The sequence below is a fragment of the Pristiophorus japonicus genome, chromosome 26 (assembly GCF_044704955.1).
Source record: "Pristiophorus japonicus isolate sPriJap1 chromosome 26, sPriJap1.hap1, whole genome shotgun sequence".
In the NCBI taxonomy this organism is placed as follows: Eukaryota; Metazoa; Chordata; class Chondrichthyes; family Pristiophoridae; genus Pristiophorus; species Pristiophorus japonicus.
In genome coordinates, this window is record NC_092002.1 from 6,505,057 (window position 1) to 6,523,941 (window position 18,885).

An 18,885-nucleotide genomic window follows, 5' to 3' on the forward strand; every position below is an offset into this window, starting at 1 on the left:
CCCACACACAAGATGTCTACCCACAGTCACCCCCGGCTGGAAAACTCATCGCCGGCCTTGGTTGTGATGCCCCCCGTGGTAAAATAGTCTGCGCGGGGTACCGGAGGGCGTGGCGGTTTTGCGTTGAACTGTATCCCCCAGCCAGCACCTTTCGGGAGAGAAATTGTCCATAAACAGCGGGCAAACGTGGTGACACACGCTCTTAACACTAGACCGTCGCAAAACGCACGCCATCTTTCACAAGGTCCGAATATGCCGTCACTTGCCGATATTTTTTTTTTCCCTCCCAAAAGCATTGGTAATTTCTGGTGCTCTCCGAATATGGTGACTCCAGAGACTTGACCACACAATCTAAGCTGACATTCCCAGTGCCAGTGCTGAAGGAGCGGCGCACTGTCGGAGGGGCGGTACTGAGGGAGTGCCGCACTGTCGGAGGGGCAGTGCTGAGGGAGCACCGCACTGTCGGAGGGGCAGTGCTGAGGGAGCGCCGCACTGTCGGAGGGGCAGTTCTGAGGGAGCGCCGCACTGTCGGAGGGGCAGTGCTGAGGGAGCGCCGCACTGTCGGAGGGGCAGTGCTGAGGGAGCGCCGCACTGTCGGAGGGGCAGTTCTGAGGGAGCGCCGCACTGTCGGAGGGGCAGTGCTGAGGGAGCGCCGCACTGTCGGAGGGGCAGTTCTGAGGGAGCGCCGCACTGTCGGAGGGGCAGTTCTGAGGGAGCGCCGCACTGTCGGAGGGGCAGTACTGAGGGAGTGCCGCACTGTCGGAGGGGCAGTGCTGAGGGAGCACCGTACTGTCGGAGGGGCAGTGCTGAGGGAGCACTGCACCGTCAGAGGGGCAGTACTGAGGGAGCGCCGCACTGTCGGAGGGGCAGTACTGAGGGAGTGCCGCACTGTCGGAGGGGCAGTGCTGAGGGAGCACTGCACCGTCAGAGGGGCAGTACTGAGGGAGTGCCGCACTGTCAGAGGGGCAGTACTGAAGGAGCGCCTCACTGTCGGAGGGGAGGTACTGAAGGAGCACCTCACTGTCGGAGGGGCAGTGCTGAGGGAGCGCCTCACTGTCTGAGGGGCCGTCTTTCGGATGAGATGTTAAACCGAGGCCCCGTCTGCCCTCTCAGGTGGACGTAAAAGATCATTTTTTCGAAGAAGAGCAGAGGAGTTCTCCCCGGTGTCCTGGGGGCCAATATTTATCCCTCAACCAACATCACCAAAAACAGATTATCTGGGTCATTATCACGTTGCTGTTTGTGGGAGCTTGCTGTGCGCAAGTTGGCTGCTGCGTTTCCCACATTGCAACGGCGACTGCACTGGCTGTAAAACATTTTGGGACATCCTGAGGTCGTGAAAGGCGCTATATAAATGCAAGTCTTTCTTACAATGGCGAAAAGTTGTTGCCAAGTTCGAGTCTCATCCCAGAGGCAAAGAATGGTGGCCCCCCGTGTCCATCATGTTGGCAAAGGTGCGGGGGCCACACATGGCTCCCAGCTCCGGCGCGCGGTGTATCGAGACTAGTCACGCTGGGACGAAGGTGCGTGAAATTCAGAACGTCTCGGAAGTCCCACTCGGGGAGTCTCACGTGGCCGAATAGTTTTTTCTTTGCGGGGGCGAGGCCGGGGTTTTCTCAACGGCATCCGCAGCCCTCGACCGCCATCTCCTGGTAGTTCTTGAGGACCACCCGCTCATCCTCGTCCAGGTATAGCATGGCGATGGGGCTGAGCTCGGTGGGCACGCAGCAGGCCCTGGGGATGCGGGCGTTGACCGAGTTGACCAGGGTCTGAACGATGGCGTGGCTGGAGGAGTTCATGTGGTGGGCCAGCGGGAAGCGGCACTCGCCGTGGCAGTAGAAGGCGTCGTAGCCGCGGGGGGCAATGATCCACTCGGTCCAGCCCACGCTCTCGAAGTCCACGTAGAGCGGCCGCCTCCGGCAGCGGTTGCGCCCGCGGCCCCTCCGCCGCCCCGCCGCCCCGCCGCCGTGCCGCTTGCTCCGGGGGCCGAGGGGCCGCGCCCGCCCGTCCCGCCCGTAGGTGACCAGCAGCGGCCCCTGCCCCTGCCCCGCCGACCGGCCGACCCTGGGGCGCCCGCCCCGGCCCCCGCCCACCTCGATCAGGAAGCCCACCGCCCCCTCGCCCGCCCTCCTGGCGCCCGCCACCGCCCCGCCCACGTCGAAGCTCTCCCACCGGGTCCCCGAGGCGGGCAGCGCGCGCCGCTCCAGCAGCCGCCGCCGCCTCGTCTCGCCGCTCAATGGCCGCGCCAGCTCGTAGACGCCCACTCCATCCGGCCCGCCGCCTTCGCGGTACAGGCGCAGCTCGGCCCACGTGACCTCCTCCCGCTCGGGGATGGCCGTCAGGTTGAAGATGATCTGGTGCAGATCTCCCCCCTCCGTCTGAGAAACCTCCTCAAAGTATTCTGTCGAGAAACCAAAGACAATCGGTATGGACAGGGTTAATAACGGGCCAGGGCATTCACGCAGAGCCAAACTCCCCAGTTCCCTCAACACCAACCTGCATATTATTTATATACCGCAAGATCTTACGAATCCCCCGGGAGGACAGACGCACCAACGTCAGCGTCCTCGACCAGGCCAACGTCCCCGGCATCGAAGCACTGACCACACTCGACCAGCTCCGCTGGGCCGGGACACATTGTCCACATGTCCCCCCAGACACGAGACTCCCAAAGCGAGCGCTCTACTCGGAACTCCTTCACGGCAAACGAGCCAAAGGCGGGCAGAGGAAACGTTACAAGGGACCACCCTCAAAGCCTCCCTGATAAAGTGCAACATCCCCACCGACACCTGGGAGTCCCTGGCCAAAGACCAGTCCGCCCTAAGTGGAGGAAGTGCATCCGGGAGGGCGCTGAGCACCTCGAGTCTCGTCGCCGAGAGCGTGCAGAAAGCAAGCGCAGGCATCGGAAGGAGCGTGCGGCAAACTAGTCCCACCCTCCCCTTCCCTCAACCACTGTCTGTCCCACCTGTGACAGGGACTGTGGCTCTCGTATTGGACTGTTCAGCCACTTAAGGACTCATTTTAAGAGCGGAAGCAAGTCTTCCTCGATTCCGAGGGACTGCCTATGATGATGATGATGATGAGCGCCTTTAATGTAAAATAAGGATGAGAAACAACCTGCGTGAGAACAGCGAAAAGCTGCATTTATATAGTGCCTCTGACATCGTATAACATCCCAGGAGCGCTTTCAAAAGGAGATTTGACCCCGAGCCACATAAGGAGATATTAGGGACAGGTGACCAAAAGCTTGGTCAAAGAGGTCGGTTTTAAGGAACATCTTAAAGGAGGAGAGAGAGGCGGAGAGGTTTAGGGAGAGAATTCCAGAGCTTGGGGCCCAGGCAGCTGAAGGCACGGCCACCAACGGTGGAGTGATGGAAATCGAGGGGATGCGCGAGAGGCCCGAATTGGGGGAACGCAGAGATCTCGGAAGGTGAGCGTGAAACTACCAGATTGTGATAAAAACCCATCGGGTTCACTGATGTCCCTTTAGGGAAGGAAATCTGCCGCCCTTACCCGGTCTGGCCGATGTGTGACTCCAGACCCACAGCAATGTGGTTGACTCTGAACTGCCGGTCTGAAATGGCCCAGCGGGACACTTGGTTGTATCAAAGCAACCACAGAAAACCATAATAAGCAGCACACGGACTGCAGCGGTTCAAGAAGGGGGCTCACCACCACCTTCTCGAGGGGCAATTAGGGATGGGCAATAAATGCCGGCCTTGCCAGCGATGCCCACATCCCATGAATGAATAAAAAAAAACATGTTGTAGGATTTCGAAACATAGGAACAGGAGGAGGCCATTCAGCTCCCCCAGCCTGTTGCGCAATCCAATGAGATCACGGCTGATCTGTCCCTCGCTTAACAAAAATCTATCCAGCTCAATTTTTGAAATCTGCAATTGACCAAGGCACGTACAGCACAGGTAAGACATAGAACAAAGCTTTCTCTGCCCGGTCCCCAAAACTGTAACTCCATCTTGGGTTTTAATGAGAGTTGCATTTCTATAGCGCCTTTCATAAGAACATAAGAACTAGGAGCAGGAGTAGGCCATACAGCCCCTCGAGCCTGCTCAGTCATTTAATACGACCATGGCTGATCCGATCATGGACTCAGCTCCACTTCCCTGCCCGCCCCCTTATTCCCTTATCATTTAAGAAACTGTCTATTTCTGTCTTAAATTTATTCAATGTCCCGGCTTCCACAGCTCTCTGAGGCAGCGAATTCCACAGATTTACAACCCTCCGAGAGAAGAAATTCCTCCTCATCTCAGTTTTAAGTGGGCGGCCCCTTATTCTAAGATTATGCCCCCTAGTTCTAGTCTCCCCCATCAGTGGAAACATCCTCTCTGCATCACTTTCACCACCTCAGGATACAAACATAGAAACATAGAAAATAGGTGCAGGAGTAGGCCATTCGGCCCTTCGAGCCTGCACCACCATTCAATATGATCATGGCTGAACATGCAACTTCAGTACCCCATTCCTGCATTTTCTCCGTACCCCTTGATCCCTTTAGCCGTAAGGGCCACATCTAACTCCCTTTTGAATATATCTAACGAACTGGCCTCAACAACTCTCTGTGGTAGAGAATTCCACAGGTTCACAACTCTCTGAGTGAAGAAGTTTCTCCTCATCTCGGTCCTAAATGGCCTACCCCTTATCCTTAGACTGTGACCCCTGGTTCTGGACTTCTCCAACATCGGGAACATTCTTCCCGCATCTAACCTGTCCAATCCCGTCAGAATTTTATATGTTTCTATGAGATCCCCTCTCCTTCTTCTAAATTCCAGCCAAGGGAACACTTGTTTTTTTTGAAGTGTACTTATAGGACGAGAGTCACGTGTTGGCCCAGGCCCGGGTAAGGATGGCAGATTTCCTTCCCTAAAGGGATGTTAGTGAACCCGTTGGGTTTTTATGACAATCAGACAGAGTCATGGTCACTTTTCCTGAGACTGGAATTTTTGTTTTCAGATTTGTAAAAAAAATGCTGAATTCAAATTTACGAACTGCCAATCTACAATTTGAATTCAAAATCTGCAGGATTATTCGTCTAAGCTTTGGGGTTAGTTGGTCAGGAACATAAGTGCATGTTACCATACCCTATCCTATCTGTGCACACTCACTTGGTCTCAGTTGCACTCACTGAGATGAGAGGAAAAAATATTTAAAATCAGCCACCCTTGAATTATCAAGTAACCCTCCCCTTCTATTGAAACATACAACATTCTTACAGGACTTGACAGGGTAGATGCAGGGAGGATGTTTTCCCCCCGGGCTGGGGAGTCTAGAACCAGGAGGTCACACAGTCTCAGAATAAGGGGTTGGCCATTTAGGATTAAGATAAGATAAGAGGTTTAGAGGCGATTTGAGGGGAACTTTTTTCACCCAGAGGGCGGTGGGGGTCTGGAACTCACTACCTGAAAGGGTGGTTGAGGCAGAAACCCTCATCGCATTTAAAAAGTACCTGGATGTGCACCTGAAGTGCCGTAACCTGCAGGGCTACGGACCGAGAGCTGGAAAGTGGGATTAGGCTGGATAGCTCTTTGTCGGCCGGCATGGACACGATGGGCCGAAATGGCCTCCTTCTTTGCTGTAAATGTCTATGATTCTATTCTTTAATGAGGAGGAATTTCTTCACTCAGAGGAGGGTGAATCTTTGGAATTCTCTACCCCAGAGGACTGTGGAGGCTCGGTCGTTGAGTTTTGATCAGCTATGGTCATATTGAATGGCGGTGCAGGCTCCAAGGGCCGAATGGCCTACTCCTGCACCTATTTTCTATGTTTCTATGTTTCTATATTCAAGGCTGGGATCGATAGATTTTCGTATATTAAGGGAATCGAGGGATTATGGGGATCGGGCGGGAAAGTGGAGTTGAGGTCGAAGGTCAGCCGCGATATTGAATGGCAGAGCAGGCTCGAGGGGCCGAATGGCCGACTCCTGCTCCTAATTCTTACGTTCTTCACTTCCCAAAAAGTGCACGTGTGGGACTGGTAGGTTAAGGCTAGCTCCAGCAGAATCCTACAAGCTTCTCCATCCCCAAGCACCCGCCATCTCTCACTGTCTAGACTAATGCATGATCACGCAGGTGAGACATTGGCAGGTGGCCAGCACCATTGGATCTCTACCTCAGAAAGAGTTTTTTCTTGAATTAATTGCCGGGATGTGGGCATCGCTGGCAAGGCCGGCATTTATTGCCCGTCCCTAATCGCCCCTCGAGAAGGTGGTGGTGAGCCACCTTCTTGAACCGCTGCAGTCCGTGTGGTGAAGGTGCTCCCACACAGTGCTGTTAGGGAGGGAGTTCCGGGATCGTGACCCAGCGACGATGAAGGAACGGCCGATATATTTCCAAGTCGGGATGGTGTGAGACTCGGAGGGGAACGTGGAGGTGGTGGTGTTCCCATGCGCCTGCTGCCCTTGTCCTTCTAGGGGGTAGAGGTCGCGGGTTTGGGAGACAACTATCAGGAGAGATGGGGAAAATACTGGGACAGAAAACAAACGAAAGAATGAAAAAGAAAAAGAAAACAAAAAGAAAGGTGTGCATTTCTATAGCGCCTTTCACGACCTCAGGACGTCCACTTCCCTGCCCGCCCCCTTATCCCTTATCGGTTAAGAAACTGTCTATCTCTGTCTTAAATTCATTCAATGTCCCGGCTTCCACAGCTCTCTGAGGCAGCGAATTCCACAGATTTACAACCCTCAGAGAAGAAATTCCTCCTCATCTCAGTTTCAAGTGGGCGACCCCTTATTCGAAGACTATGCCCCCTAGTTCTAGTCTCCCCTCTCCGTGGGGTACGATAATGGGGAGAGTAAATGAGCCAAAGCTCACGGGATGGGCTTGCCCTTCAAAAGCTGGTCCATCATAGAAACAGAGAAAATCGGAGCAGTTCGGCCCTTCGAGCCTGCACCGCCATTCAATACGATCATGGCTGATCCTCTATCTCAACACCATATTCCTGCTTTTTTCCCCCATGCCCCTTGATGCCTTTTGTGTCTAGAAATCCGTCCATCTCCCTCTTAAATATATTCAGTGACTTGGCCTCCGCAGCCTTCAGTGGTAGAGAATTCCACAGGGTCACCATCCCTCTGAGTGAAAACATTTTTCCTCATCTCGCTCCTACATTTCCTACCCCGTATCCTGAGCCTGTGTGACCCCCCTTGTTGTAGATTTTGTAAGGGAGAGAGTAGGCGAACAGTTTGGTAAAATTTGGCGTTTACACCGCGCGCGCGCGCCCCCCCCCGCGTTCAGTCGCCCCACTCACCCAGGTGGCGGAAGCTTCGGATTGTGTCGGCGTGCTGCGCGTGCCGGCCCAAGGTGGCGACGCCGGGGTCCAGGACGCGGCGGCGATCCCCGGCGCGGAAGTGGTACAGGTCCCGCATGTACTGAGGGACGGCGGCAGCGGCGGTGGCCCGGGGCTCCGGCAGCCGGCTCAGCCCGAACCGGCTCAGCAGCATCCCGCGGAGCGCGCGGACCAGCTCGGGGTCGGCGCGGGAGGCTCCTCCCCCGGCGTCCGACGCGGCCCTCGCTCCGTCGCCGTGCGAGCCGGCCTCTTCGCCCACCAGGACCCGGGCAAACAGTGCGGCCATCAGGAGGAGGCTAGCAGGGAGCATGGTGGAGCTGAGGGGGCAAAAAGTTTCAACGGGTTGGGTTAGCGCCCGACGGAAAGATACAGGACCTTTTCCTCCGCTACCATGACAACAACCCTCCCAGCTCTCACTTAGAGCAAAAGGTGGCACTCCCTCACTTGAAAGAAAAGAGAGACTTGCATTTATATAGCACCTTTCACGACCTCCGGACATCCCAGAGCACTTTGCAGCCAATGAAGTTCTTTTTGAAGTGTAGTGTAATCTATGCACCGGAGTATACTCATAGATTTGTAGAGCTGTTGATGTCTGGAAGAGTCCGTGTTCCCCGTTTTTATGGAATGTGCAAGGTTGCAGCTCCCTATTCCACTATTTGAAGGGGCTGCTCCTCAAATTCTGCCTGCACTTCAGTCCCACGCTCCTGATCTTTGGGGCACCCTGTGCGGAGGGGAGCGGGCAGGTCGGAGTGCCTCCCTGTAGGACTACTCCTGGGCCTGGCCAAGGGGGCCATCAGCCGGTCCAGGCAGCGGGCGGTCGAGGGGGTCATTCAGCCCGACTGCCTGCCTCTCTTCCGCGGTTACATCCGAGCCGGGGTGTCCCTGGAGATGGAGCACGCGGTGTCCACAGGTACGCTCGCGGCCTTCCGCGAGAGGTGGGCGCCGGAGGGACTGGAGTGCATCATCACCCCCGGCAACCAAATTTTAATTTGATTTTAAATGTTTAAAGTTTCATTTGTTTATTGTGCCGGTTTTAGTGCCCCTTCCTTTTAGCCAGGGGGCACTTGTATTAATGTTCTACTAAAAATAGTTGGAGAGCTGTTAATTTAATGTTTCATTGTTAATTTGTAGTTTTTGGTGCCCTCATAAAAAAAAAAAGGGGCACTTGATTGAAAGTTACTTTAAAACAGTTATAGAGCTGTTGAGTTGGGGGTGGCTTAGCCAGTCACGTGATGTTCATAAGACTCAATAAAACCCCGGCCAGTTGGGTTCGGGGGATCCACGATGGGGCAGGTGGTTGTGAGCCTGGTGGATGAACTGGTAATGTGTCGTGTGATTGTTAAACCTTTGTTAATAAACCAACTAGTTCTTAATAGCAGTGTGTTGCAATGAATTCTTAAGCAAAGAACCTGTGAAGCAAACCCATGTAGTCACTGTTGTAATGTGGGAAACGCGGCAGCCAACTTGCGCACAGCAAGCTCCCACAAACAGCACTGTGATAACGACCAGATAATTAGATCATTGTCTTTATTCTGTTGGTTGAGATATAACTCCCCTGTTCTTCTTCACAATAGCGGCTTTGGGGTCTTTTACATCCACCCGAGAGAGGAGATGGGGCCTCGTTTTAACGTCTCATCCGAGCGGCGGCACCTCCGACAGTGCAGCGCTCCCTCAGCACTGCACTGGGAGTTTCAGCCTAGATTTGTGTGCTTCAGCAGAGTGGGACTTTGAACCCACAACCCCGGTGTCCTGGGACTAATATTTATCCCTCGATCAACATAACAAAAACAGGTTATCCGGGCACTTTCACTTTGATGTGTGTGGGATCTTGCTGTGCACAATTTTGGCTGCCGCCTTTCCCACATTACAACAGGGGCTACACTCCAAAAAGTGCTTCATTGGCTGTCAAGCGCTTTGGGACGTCCGGCGATCGTGAAAGGCGCTATATAAATGCAAGCCGCCGGTTGGATCTCCTGATCTCCCAACGCAGTCTGACGGAGACTGGCGGAATCCCCAGTGGAGCAGTGCCAGCAGCTGCAAAGTGGCGTTTCCCCGGGCTTGGGGTGGGGGTGGGGGTTGGGGGGGGGGGGTCGCATGGTCGGATGCCAGGGAGATCAAGAGATCCACTCACGGAATCCCAGGGCCCAGAATAGGTCCTCGTTCCCGAATGAACTTGAATTGTATACAGTGTCAGAGGGTCTACGGTGCTTATGATATGGGCATTGTCCTGGTCTGGATGGGAGTTATACCTACAGCAACAACAACTTGCATTTATGCCGCGCCTTTGACGTAGCAAAACATCCCAAGGCGCTTCACAGGAGCGTTATCAGACTCATTTTGATACCGAGCCACACAAGGAGATATTAGGACAGGCGACCAAAAGCTTGGTCAAAGAGGTCGGTTTTAAGGAGCGTCTTAAAAGGAGGAGAGAAAGGCGGGCAGGTTTAGGGAGGGAATTCCAGAGCTCGGGGGCCGAGGCAGCTGAAAGCACGGCCGCCCTTGGTGGGGCGATGGAAATCGGGGGATGCGCAAGAGACTGAAATTGGAGGAGCGCAGAGATCTCAGAAGGTTGTAGGGGCTGGCGAAGGTTACAGAGACAGGGAGGGGTGTAGGGGCTGGAGGAGGTTACAGAGATAGGGAGGGGTGTAGGGGCTGGTGGAGGTTACAGAGACAGGGAGGGATGTAGGGGCTGGAGGAGGTTACAGAGACAGGGAGGGGTGTAGGGGCTGGAGGAGGTTACAGAGATAGGGAGCGGTGTAGGGGCTGGAGGAGGTTACAGAGATAGGGAGGGGTGTAGGGGCTGGAGGAGGTTACAGAGATAGGGAGCGGTGTAGGGGCTGGAGGAGGTTACAGAGACAGGGAGGGATGTAGGGGCTGGCGGAGGTTACAAAGACAGGGAGGGGTGTAGGGGCTGGAGGAGGTTACAGAGATAGGGAGCGGTGTAGGGGCTGGAGGAGGTTACAGAGATAGGGAGGGGTGTAGGGGCTGGAGGAGGTTACAGAGATAGGGAGGGGTGTAGGGACTGGAGGAGGTTACAGAGATAGGGAGGGATGTAGGGGCTGGAGGAGGTTACAGAGATAGGGAGAGGTGTAGGGGCTGGAGGAGGTTACAGAGATAGGAAGGGGTGTAGGGGCTGGAGGAGGTTACAGAGATAGGGAGGGGTGTAGGGGCTGGAGGAGCTTACAGAGATAGGGTGGGATGTAGGGGCTGGAGGAGGTTACAGAGATAGGGAGGGATGTAGGGGCTGGAGGAGCTTACAGAGATAGGGAGGGGTGTAGGAGCGGGAGGAGGTTACAGAGATAGGGAGGGGTGCAGGGGCTGGAGGAGGTTACAGAGATAGGGAGGGGTGTAGGGGCTGGAGGAGGTTACAGAGATAGGGAGGGGTGTAGGGGCTGGAGGAGCTTACAGAGATAGGGAGGGGTGTAGGGGCTGGAGGAGGTTACAGAGATAGGGAGGGGTGTAGGGGCTGGAGGAGGTTACAGAGATAGGAGGGGTGTCGGGGCTGGAGGAGGTTACAGAGATAGGGAGGGGTGTAGGGGCTGGAGGAGCTTACAGAGATAGGGAGGGGTGTAGGGGCTGGAGGAGCTTACAGAGATAGGGAGGGGTGTAGGGGCTGGAGGAGGTTACAGAGATAGGGAGCGGTGTAGGGGCTGGAGGAGGTTACAGAGATAGGGAGGGGTGTAGGGGCTGGAGGAGGTTACAGAGATAGGGAGGGGTGTAGGGACTGGAGGAGGTTACAGAGATAGGGAGGGATGTAGGGGCTGGAGGAGGTTACAGAGATAGGGAGAGGTGTAGGGGCTGGAGGAGGTTACAGAGATAGGAAGGGGTGTAGGGGCTGGAGGAGGTTACAGAGATAGGGAGGGGTGTAGGGGCTGGAGGAGCTTACAGAGATAGGGTGGGATGTAGGGGCTGGAGGAGGTTACAGAGATAGGGAGGGATGTAGGGGCTGGAGGAGCTTACAGAGATAGGGAGGGGTGTAGGAGCGGGAGGAGGTTACAGAGATAGGGAGGGGTGCAGGGGCTGGAGGAGGTTACAGAGATAGGGAGGGGTGTAGGGGCTGGAGGAGGTTACAGAGATAGGGAGGGGTGTAGGGGCTGGAGGAGCTTACAGAGATAGGGAGGGGTGTAGGGGCTGGAGGAGGTTACAGAGATAGGGAGGGGTGTAGGGGCTGGAGGAGGTTACAGAGATAGGAGGGGTGTCGGGGCTGGAGGAGGTTACAGAGATAGGGAGGGGTGTAGGGGCTGGAGGAGCTTACAGAGATAGGGAGGGGTGTAGGGGCTGGAGGAGCTTACAGAGATAGGGAGGGGTGTAGGGGCTGGAGGAGGTTACAGAGATAGGGAGGGGTGTAGGGGCTGGAGGAGGTTACAGAGATAGGGAGGGGTGTAGGGGCTGGAGGAGGTTACAGAGATAGGAGGGGTGTCGGGGCTGGAGGAGGTGGCTCGTGTGGAACATTAGAGAGAAATTATTTCCGCTGGTTGGGAAGTCTAGGACTGGGGGCGACCATGGTCTAAAAATGAGAGCCAGACCTTTCAGGAGTGAAGTTAGGAGAGGCTTCTACACAAAGCGGGGTCGAGGTTGGGAACTCTCTTCCGCAAATGGCAGTTGATGCTGGGTCAATTGTTAATTTTAATTAATCTGAGATTTTGGTGAACCAGAATTTATTAAGCTAAATGGCCGACTGCTATTTCTATGTGCAGGATCCCAGGGATAACTTGGGGAGGGGGACGGTTCCCAACTTCCACCTCCTCCCCTCTCTCCCCAGTTAGGAATTCCAAGGTCTATTCCTGAAATTATCTTACAAGGAAGGAACGGATCGCGCACAGTTTCTTGGCTGCCGTCTCTTCCATTGACTTTGTGCAGGAGATCATCTCGGGTCAGCTTCTCCCTCTTCCTGCTCAAATCCGTTTGTTTTTTTTCCAAGTAAGTCTCTCCACCACGAGGCAGCACAGGATTACTTGGATAGCAACAGCGTTCTCGCGTAAACGGGCACGCGCCACCCACCGCCCTCCCTATGCCTGACCTATTCCGAAGCTCGTAACTCGCTCCGAGTCCCATTCACCCATCACCCCTCCACCGCGTCCCCCCCCCGCCATGCTCGCTGACCGACATCGGCTCCCGGTCTGGTCAAGCCTCCGTTTTAAAGATCTCATCCTTGTGTTCACATCGCTCCATGGCCTCCTCGCTCCCCCCCTCCCTATCTCTGTAATCTCCTCCAACCCTCCGAGATCTCTGCGCTCCTCCAATTCGGGTCTCTTGCCCATCCCCCTGATTTCCATCGCTCCACCATTGGTGGCCGTGCCTTCAGCTGCCTGGACCCCAAGCTCTGGAATTCCCTCCCTATCCCTCTCCGCCTGTCTCTCTTCTCCTTTAAGACGCTTCTTAAAACCCACCTCTTTGATCAAGCTTATGATTACATGTTCTAATATCTCCTTATGTGGCTCAGTGTCAATTTTTGTTTGAGATAGCCCCTGTGAAGCGCCCTGGGACGTTTTACTACATTAAAGGCGCTATATAAATGCAGTTGCTCATTGTGTTCCTGGAGGGCGAGTCTGGTGGGTGGTACTAAGCCAAACTGAGGGAGTGCTGCACGGTCAGAGGCGCTGTCTTTCGGATGAGACTGCCCGAAGTGGCGGAAGTGCATCTGGGAGGGCGCTGAGCACCTCGAGTCTCGTCACCGAGAGCGTGCAGAAACCAAGCGCAGGCAGCGGAAGGAGCGTGCGGCAAACCAGTCCCACCCTTACCCTCAACCACTGTGTGTCCCACCTGTGACAGGGATTGCGATCCTCGTATTGGACTGTTCAGCCACCAAAGGACTCATTTTTAAAGTGGAAGCAACTCTTCCTCGATTCCGAGGGACTGCCTATGATGATGATAAACCGAGGCCCCGTCTGCTCTCTCAGGTGGACGTAAAAGATCCCACGGCACTATTTTGAAGAAGAGCAGGGGGAGTTCTCCCCGGTGTCCTGGGACCAATATTTATCCCTCAATCAACATCACTAAACAGATTATCTGGGTCATTATCACGATGCTGTGTGTGGGAGCTTGCTGTGCGCAAATTGGCTGCCGCGTTTCCCACATTACAGCAGTGACTGCACTCCAAAAGTATTTCCTTGGCTGTAAAGCGCTTTGGGACATCCGGTGGTTGTGAAAGGCGCTATATAAATACAAGTTCTTTCTTTTGCACAGGACAGAAAGGCAAACAAATCTTACCTCAGCGGGACGTGGGATAACCTTTACTGACACCCGGTCGATTGTGGCGACGGCGGCTGGTGTTTATGAAACTGTGCGAGACCCAACCGTGAGTTCCTTCAGGACAAGTGGGGGATAGAGAAGATCGGCAGTGGTGGGGGGGAACACAAGTCTGTTTATTGATGGTTGGACGCCTGAGCGAGGGTGCAGGGGAAGATTTACCAGAATGGTACCATTCTGGTAATGACCGGCGACCGTCATGTGGAGAGGCTGGAGAAGCTGGGGCTGCTCGCCTTAGAGCAGAGAAGGCCAAGGGGGAGATTTAGCAGAGGTGTTCAAAATTAAAATGTTTTCGAGAGAGTAAACCAGGAGAACCTGTTTCCAGTGGCGGGAGGGTCGGTAACCAGGGGGACACAGATTTAAAATAATCGGCAAAAGAGGGGGAGATGAGGAGAATAGTTCTTTACGCAGCGAGCTGCTGTGATCGGGATCGCGCTGCCTGAAAGGGTGGTGGGAGCAGATTCAATAGTAATGAATTCTTGCGCATTATGCGGAGATAGACAGATTTTTGAACGATAAGGGAGTCGAGGGTGATGGGGAGCGGGCGGGGAAGTGGAGCCGAGTCCATGATCGGATCAGCCATGATCGTATTGAATGGCGGAGCAGGCTCGAGGGGCCGAATGGCCGGCTCCTGCTCCTATTTCTGATGTAACTTCTCAAAAGCGGAATTGCATAAACACGCAAAGAAAAGGAGGAATTTGCAGGGCTTTTGGGGCAGCGAGCCAGGGGGGAGTGGGATTAATTGGATCGCTCTTACAAAGTGCTGGCACGGGCAAGATGGGCTGAATGGCCTCCTTCTGTGCTGTGAAGGCATTGTGTGCGAGGGTCTGCTTGGGAATGCAACCCTTTTGTCTCAAAAGGTACAACGAAATAGTGCTCATCGTGCATGTTATGTATAACTCCCTGCACAATGTGTGTGTGCGTGTGTGTGGTTTGCAAATAGCATGTGGAGGGGACTAACCTGGATGAAGACTATAATCTATCTGACAGACGCGACTAAATTGCCCCTTTGGAACTGACCTGAGAGCCCAAGTGCATCTTAATCTCTCTCGCAGACATGGGTAATATCAATCAAATATTCCAAATGAAATGGGAAGGACAGCCAGCGAGGCAAAGTCGAGGGATCGGGACTGTGCTTAACAGAGTGCAGGAGGCCATTCAGCCCATCGTGCCTGTGCCAGCTCTGTGAAAGAACTCTCCAATGAATCCCACTCCCCCCTGCTCTTTCCCCAATAGTCCTGCAATTTCCCCCCTTCAAAAATGCATCCAATTCCCCCGTTTGAAAGTTACTGTTGAATCTGCTCCCACCGCCCTTTCAGGCAGCGCGTTCCCGATCACAACAACTCGCTGCGTAAAAGAAAATTCTCACCTCCCCCTCTTATTCTTTTGCCACTTGTCAAATCTGTGTCCTCTGGTTACCGGCCTGCCACTCCGCAATCAAGATCCTTCATAATTAGAGGCTTAGGGAGGGAATTCCAGAGCTTAGGGTTGAGGTAGCTGAAGGCACGGACGCCAATGGTGAGTCGTAGAAAATTGGGGATATGCAGGAAGCCAGAAAGACCTCTCCCTTAACCTTCTCTGCTCCAAGGAGAACAACCCCAGCTTCTCCAGTCTATCCACGGAACAGAAGTCCCTCATCCCTGGAACCATTCTGGTGGAGTATCAGTCGTGGGTCAGTGGGCAGCACCCTCACCAATGAGTCAGAAAGTTGTGGGTTCAAGTCCCACTCCAGGGACTCGAGCACTTAAATCTAGGCCAACACTCCCAGTGCCATGCTGAGGGAGCGCCGCACTGTCGGAGGGGCCGTGCTGAGGGAGCGCCGCACTGTCGGAGGGGCAGTGCTGAGGGAGCGCCGCACTGTCGGAGGGGCAGTGCTGAGGGAGCGCCGCACTGTCGGAGGGGCAGTGCTGAGGGAGCGCCGCACTGTCGGAGGGGCAGTGCTGAGGGAGCGCCGCACTGTCGGAGGGGAAGTACTGAGGGAGCGCCACACTGTCGGAGGGGCGGTGCTGAGGGAGCGTCGCTCTGTCGGAGGGGCAGTACTGAGGGAGCGCCGCACTGTCGGAGGGGCAGTACTGAAGGAGTGCCGCACTGTCGGAGGGGCAGTGCTGAGGGAGCGCCGCACTGTTGGAGGGGCGGTGCTGAGGGAGCGCCACACTGTCGGAGGGGCAGTACTGAAGGAGCGCCTCACTGTCGGTGGGGCAGTGCTGAGGGAGCGCCGCACTGTCGGAGGGGCGGTGCTGAGGGAGCGCCGCACTGTCGGAGGTGCTGTCTTTCGGATAAAACGTTAAACCGAGGCCCCGTCTGCCCTGTCAGGTGGACGTATAAGATCCCATGACAGTATTTCAAAGAAGAGCAGGAGAGTTATCCCCGGTGTCCTGGGGTCAATATTTATCCCTCAATGAACATAACAAAAAACAGATTATCTGGGTCATTATCACATTTCTGTTTGTGGGAGCTTGCTGTGCGTAAATTGGCTGCCACGTTTCCCACATTACAACAGTGACTACGCTCCAAAAGCACTTCTTTGGCTGTAAAGCGCTTTGAGATGTCGTGATAGGCGCTATATAAATGCAAGTCTTTCTTTTTCTTCAAATCTTCCTCTGCAGCCTCTGCAAGGCCTTGACAACCTCCCTAAAGTGTAACAGTCAGAAGGTTACAGTTTTGAGATAGAGAGACGGGACATACACCATAGTGCAACGTCTCCAGGTTCTCTAATGGATGGTAGCACCTTTTGGGAGTTCAGATCGTGAGATAGGAACGTTGCCCCCCCTCCCGCGTGAATACATGCGCAGGAGCGATTCCCATGAACACTGCCTGATTCTGCCTGACCCAGTTTTCTTCATCAATGCCAACGTTAATGAGACAAGAGAGAACGAGAGTACCACACTTAAAGCAACACTGACATCAACCAGCCATCGCTCTCCTATTCTCCCCCCCCGAGGGCATTGATTCATGCTGGGGCACAATTGCACAAGTCTGGGGAGCCCCAGCACAGCAGGCGGTCCTTCCCGTGTGAGCTTTGGCGGCGGGCCTTGAAAGGCTATTCGGCCACCGGGAGCATCACGCGTCCGTGCACTTTCAGCGGCTCAGGGACCCGGTGTATCGTTCCCTCTTCTAACCTGGGGGAATGGGGGCAGGAACCCAAGAGTTTGAGCACTCAAGGCCTTGGAGAGGCTGCAGAGGAAGATTTGAAGAAAAAGAAAGACTTGCATTTATGTAGCGCCTATCACGACATCGCAAAGCGCTTTATAGCCAATGAAGTGCTTTTGGAGCGTAGTCACTGTTGTAATGTGGGAAACGTGGCAGCCAATTTGCGCACAGCAAGCTCCCACAACCATGAGCACTCGGACAGAGATCAACACGGGGGGCAGGAAACCAATAGTTTGTTGGTTTGTGTGGGTCAGTGATACTTTGGGTGCTGCATGTACTGACTGAGCCAGAAGGACAAGCTCCTAAATCTAAAACTTTATCACTTCATTACAAAAATGCCATTTCTTTTTAACATAAGGCTGTTGATCAGACAGACCCTGGTCTCAAGAGTTTTTTTTAATCAATGCTGTGGGAGCATTTTCAATTTGACTTGCATTTATATAGCGCCTTTCACAACCTCAGGACGTCCCAAAAGCGCTTTACAGCCAATGAAGTACTTTCGAGTGCGGCCACTGTTGTAATGTGGGAAACGCGGCAGTCAATTTACGCACAGCAAGCTCCCACAAACAGCAATGTGATCATGGCCCAGATCATGTGGGGAGAGGCATAAACTTGGGCACTACAATCAGTTTGATACAGGACTGAGAGTCACACTTACTCCCCGGGTTAATGCACCTCCTCCCTCTCCCTGAGCGTCAAACTTACTGGAGCCCCAAAAAGTAAACTTTGGAAGTTAGGGAGGGAAAAAAAAAAAGTTTTCAATGTTAAAGTAAATAAATCTGTTTACTCACTGAGTTCCGCAGATCTGGAGATGCCATGGTTCAAACGCCTCCAGGACCAAGAGCGGCGGGTCACACTTCATTTTAAAGTCATTTAACTTTCCTTCTCTTCGGGGGTCAAAGAGAAAAAAATTATCAGTCCCTGTTTTTCGAGTTTCTATTTTTGCTTCTGTTGTCGCTTTCCTCCTTCATGCCTCCCAGGGCAGAGTTGCACTTTTTCTCTCCTCTCTCCTCCCTGTTTCCTTCCCTCTCTCTCTCTCTCTCTGTGTGCTCTCAGTCAATTTAAAGCCCGCACGCACCTTCCTGCTTTATTTTGACCAGACGCTGATGTCACGGGTGGAGATCAGCCAGCAATTTCCATTCCACATATCACACATTTTAAAAAAAACCCCACACAATCCTGGGGAAAGAGAGCGAAAACACACACACAATAGAGTGACATCGTAAGACATTGACTCGAGGGTGGAAATGAAACGTCCCTGATCAATTTCACTCAGAAATTGCACTAAATATGTTGGTGGGAGAGAAACAGGTCAATGATTGGCTTTCAGTTACTGGATCAGAAATCGATAGGATCGATATGCAATTAATAGGATTCGGATTCAACGAGATAAACCAGAAATGGTCTTTCACCTATTTTCCAGAACCAGGCAGCAACTGCAAGCGTCAAGGAACTTACTTCGATTTCCTCCACCTTGGCTAAGGGGTACCAGAAAATAGCCCCCTGGGGTGGGAGGGCTGAATTTCTCGTGGGCCATTCAGTCCCTCGAGCCTGCTCCACCAGAGAATCAGGGAAGGGTTACAGCACAGAAGGGAGGCCATTCGGCCCATCGAACCCGTGCCGGCTCTCTGCAAGAGCACCTCAGCCAGTCCCACTGCCCCGCCCTTTCCCCCAGCCCTGAAATTTATTTTCCTTCAGGTACTTATCCAACTCCCTTTTGAAAGCCGCGATTGAGTCTGCCTCCACCGCCCTCTCAGGCAGCGCATTCCAGATCCTAACCACTCGCTGCGGAAAAAAGCTGTTCCTCACGTCGCCTTTGGTTCTTCTGCCAATCGCCTTCAATTCAGTTAGGTCATGGCTGTTCTGTACCGCAACACAATTTGCTCCGTATCCCTGGATACCCTTACATAGGAATCGGTGTAGGCTAGGAGTGTGATGGAATACTCTCCACTTGCCTGGAAATATATCGGCCGTTCCTTCATCGTCGCTGGGTCACAATCCTGGAACTCCCTCCCTAACAGCACACGGACTGCAGCGGTTCAAGAAGGCGGATCACCACCACCTTCTCAAGGGGCAATTAGGGATGGGCAATAAATGCCAGCCTTGCCAGCGATGCCCACATCCCAGGAACAAATTAATAAAATTCAATTAGATCATGGCTGATCTGTATCATTACACCATTAACAC

At 53.9% G+C, this 18,885-nt stretch overlaps 1 protein-coding gene across 1 annotated transcript; it reads right to left on the minus strand.

Moving 5' to 3' along the window:
* Nucleotides 1-699: 699 nt before the first annotated feature.
* Nucleotides 700-18,364, minus strand: LOC139239146 (bone morphogenetic protein 2-like). The gene is made up of 3 exons (XM_070867719.1): nucleotides 17,490-18,364; nucleotides 7,261-7,616; nucleotides 700-2,401 (listed from the first exon to the last, which is right to left on the minus strand). The coding sequence occupies exons 1-3, from the start codon at nucleotides 17,558-17,560 to the stop codon at nucleotides 1,617-1,619; spliced, it is 1,212 nt and encodes a 403-aa protein (XP_070723820.1). The 5' UTR covers nucleotides 17,561-18,364; the 3' UTR covers nucleotides 700-1,616.
* Nucleotides 18,365-18,885: the final 521 nt, after the last annotated feature.

Coding starts and splice junctions, on each gene's coding strand:
- LOC139239146 (XM_070867719.1), bottom strand. CDS start 17,560: ATGAAGTGTGACCCGCCGCTCTTGGTCCTGGAGGCGTTTGAACCATGG. Junction 7,617..17,489: donor CTCCAGATCTGCGGAACTCA/GTGAGTAAACAG, acceptor TTGCCCCCTCAG/CTCCACCATGCTCCCTGCTA. Junction 2,402..7,260: donor CCGAAGCTTCCGCCACCTGG/GTGAGTGGGGCG, acceptor GTTTCTCGACAG/AATACTTTGAGGAGGTTTCT.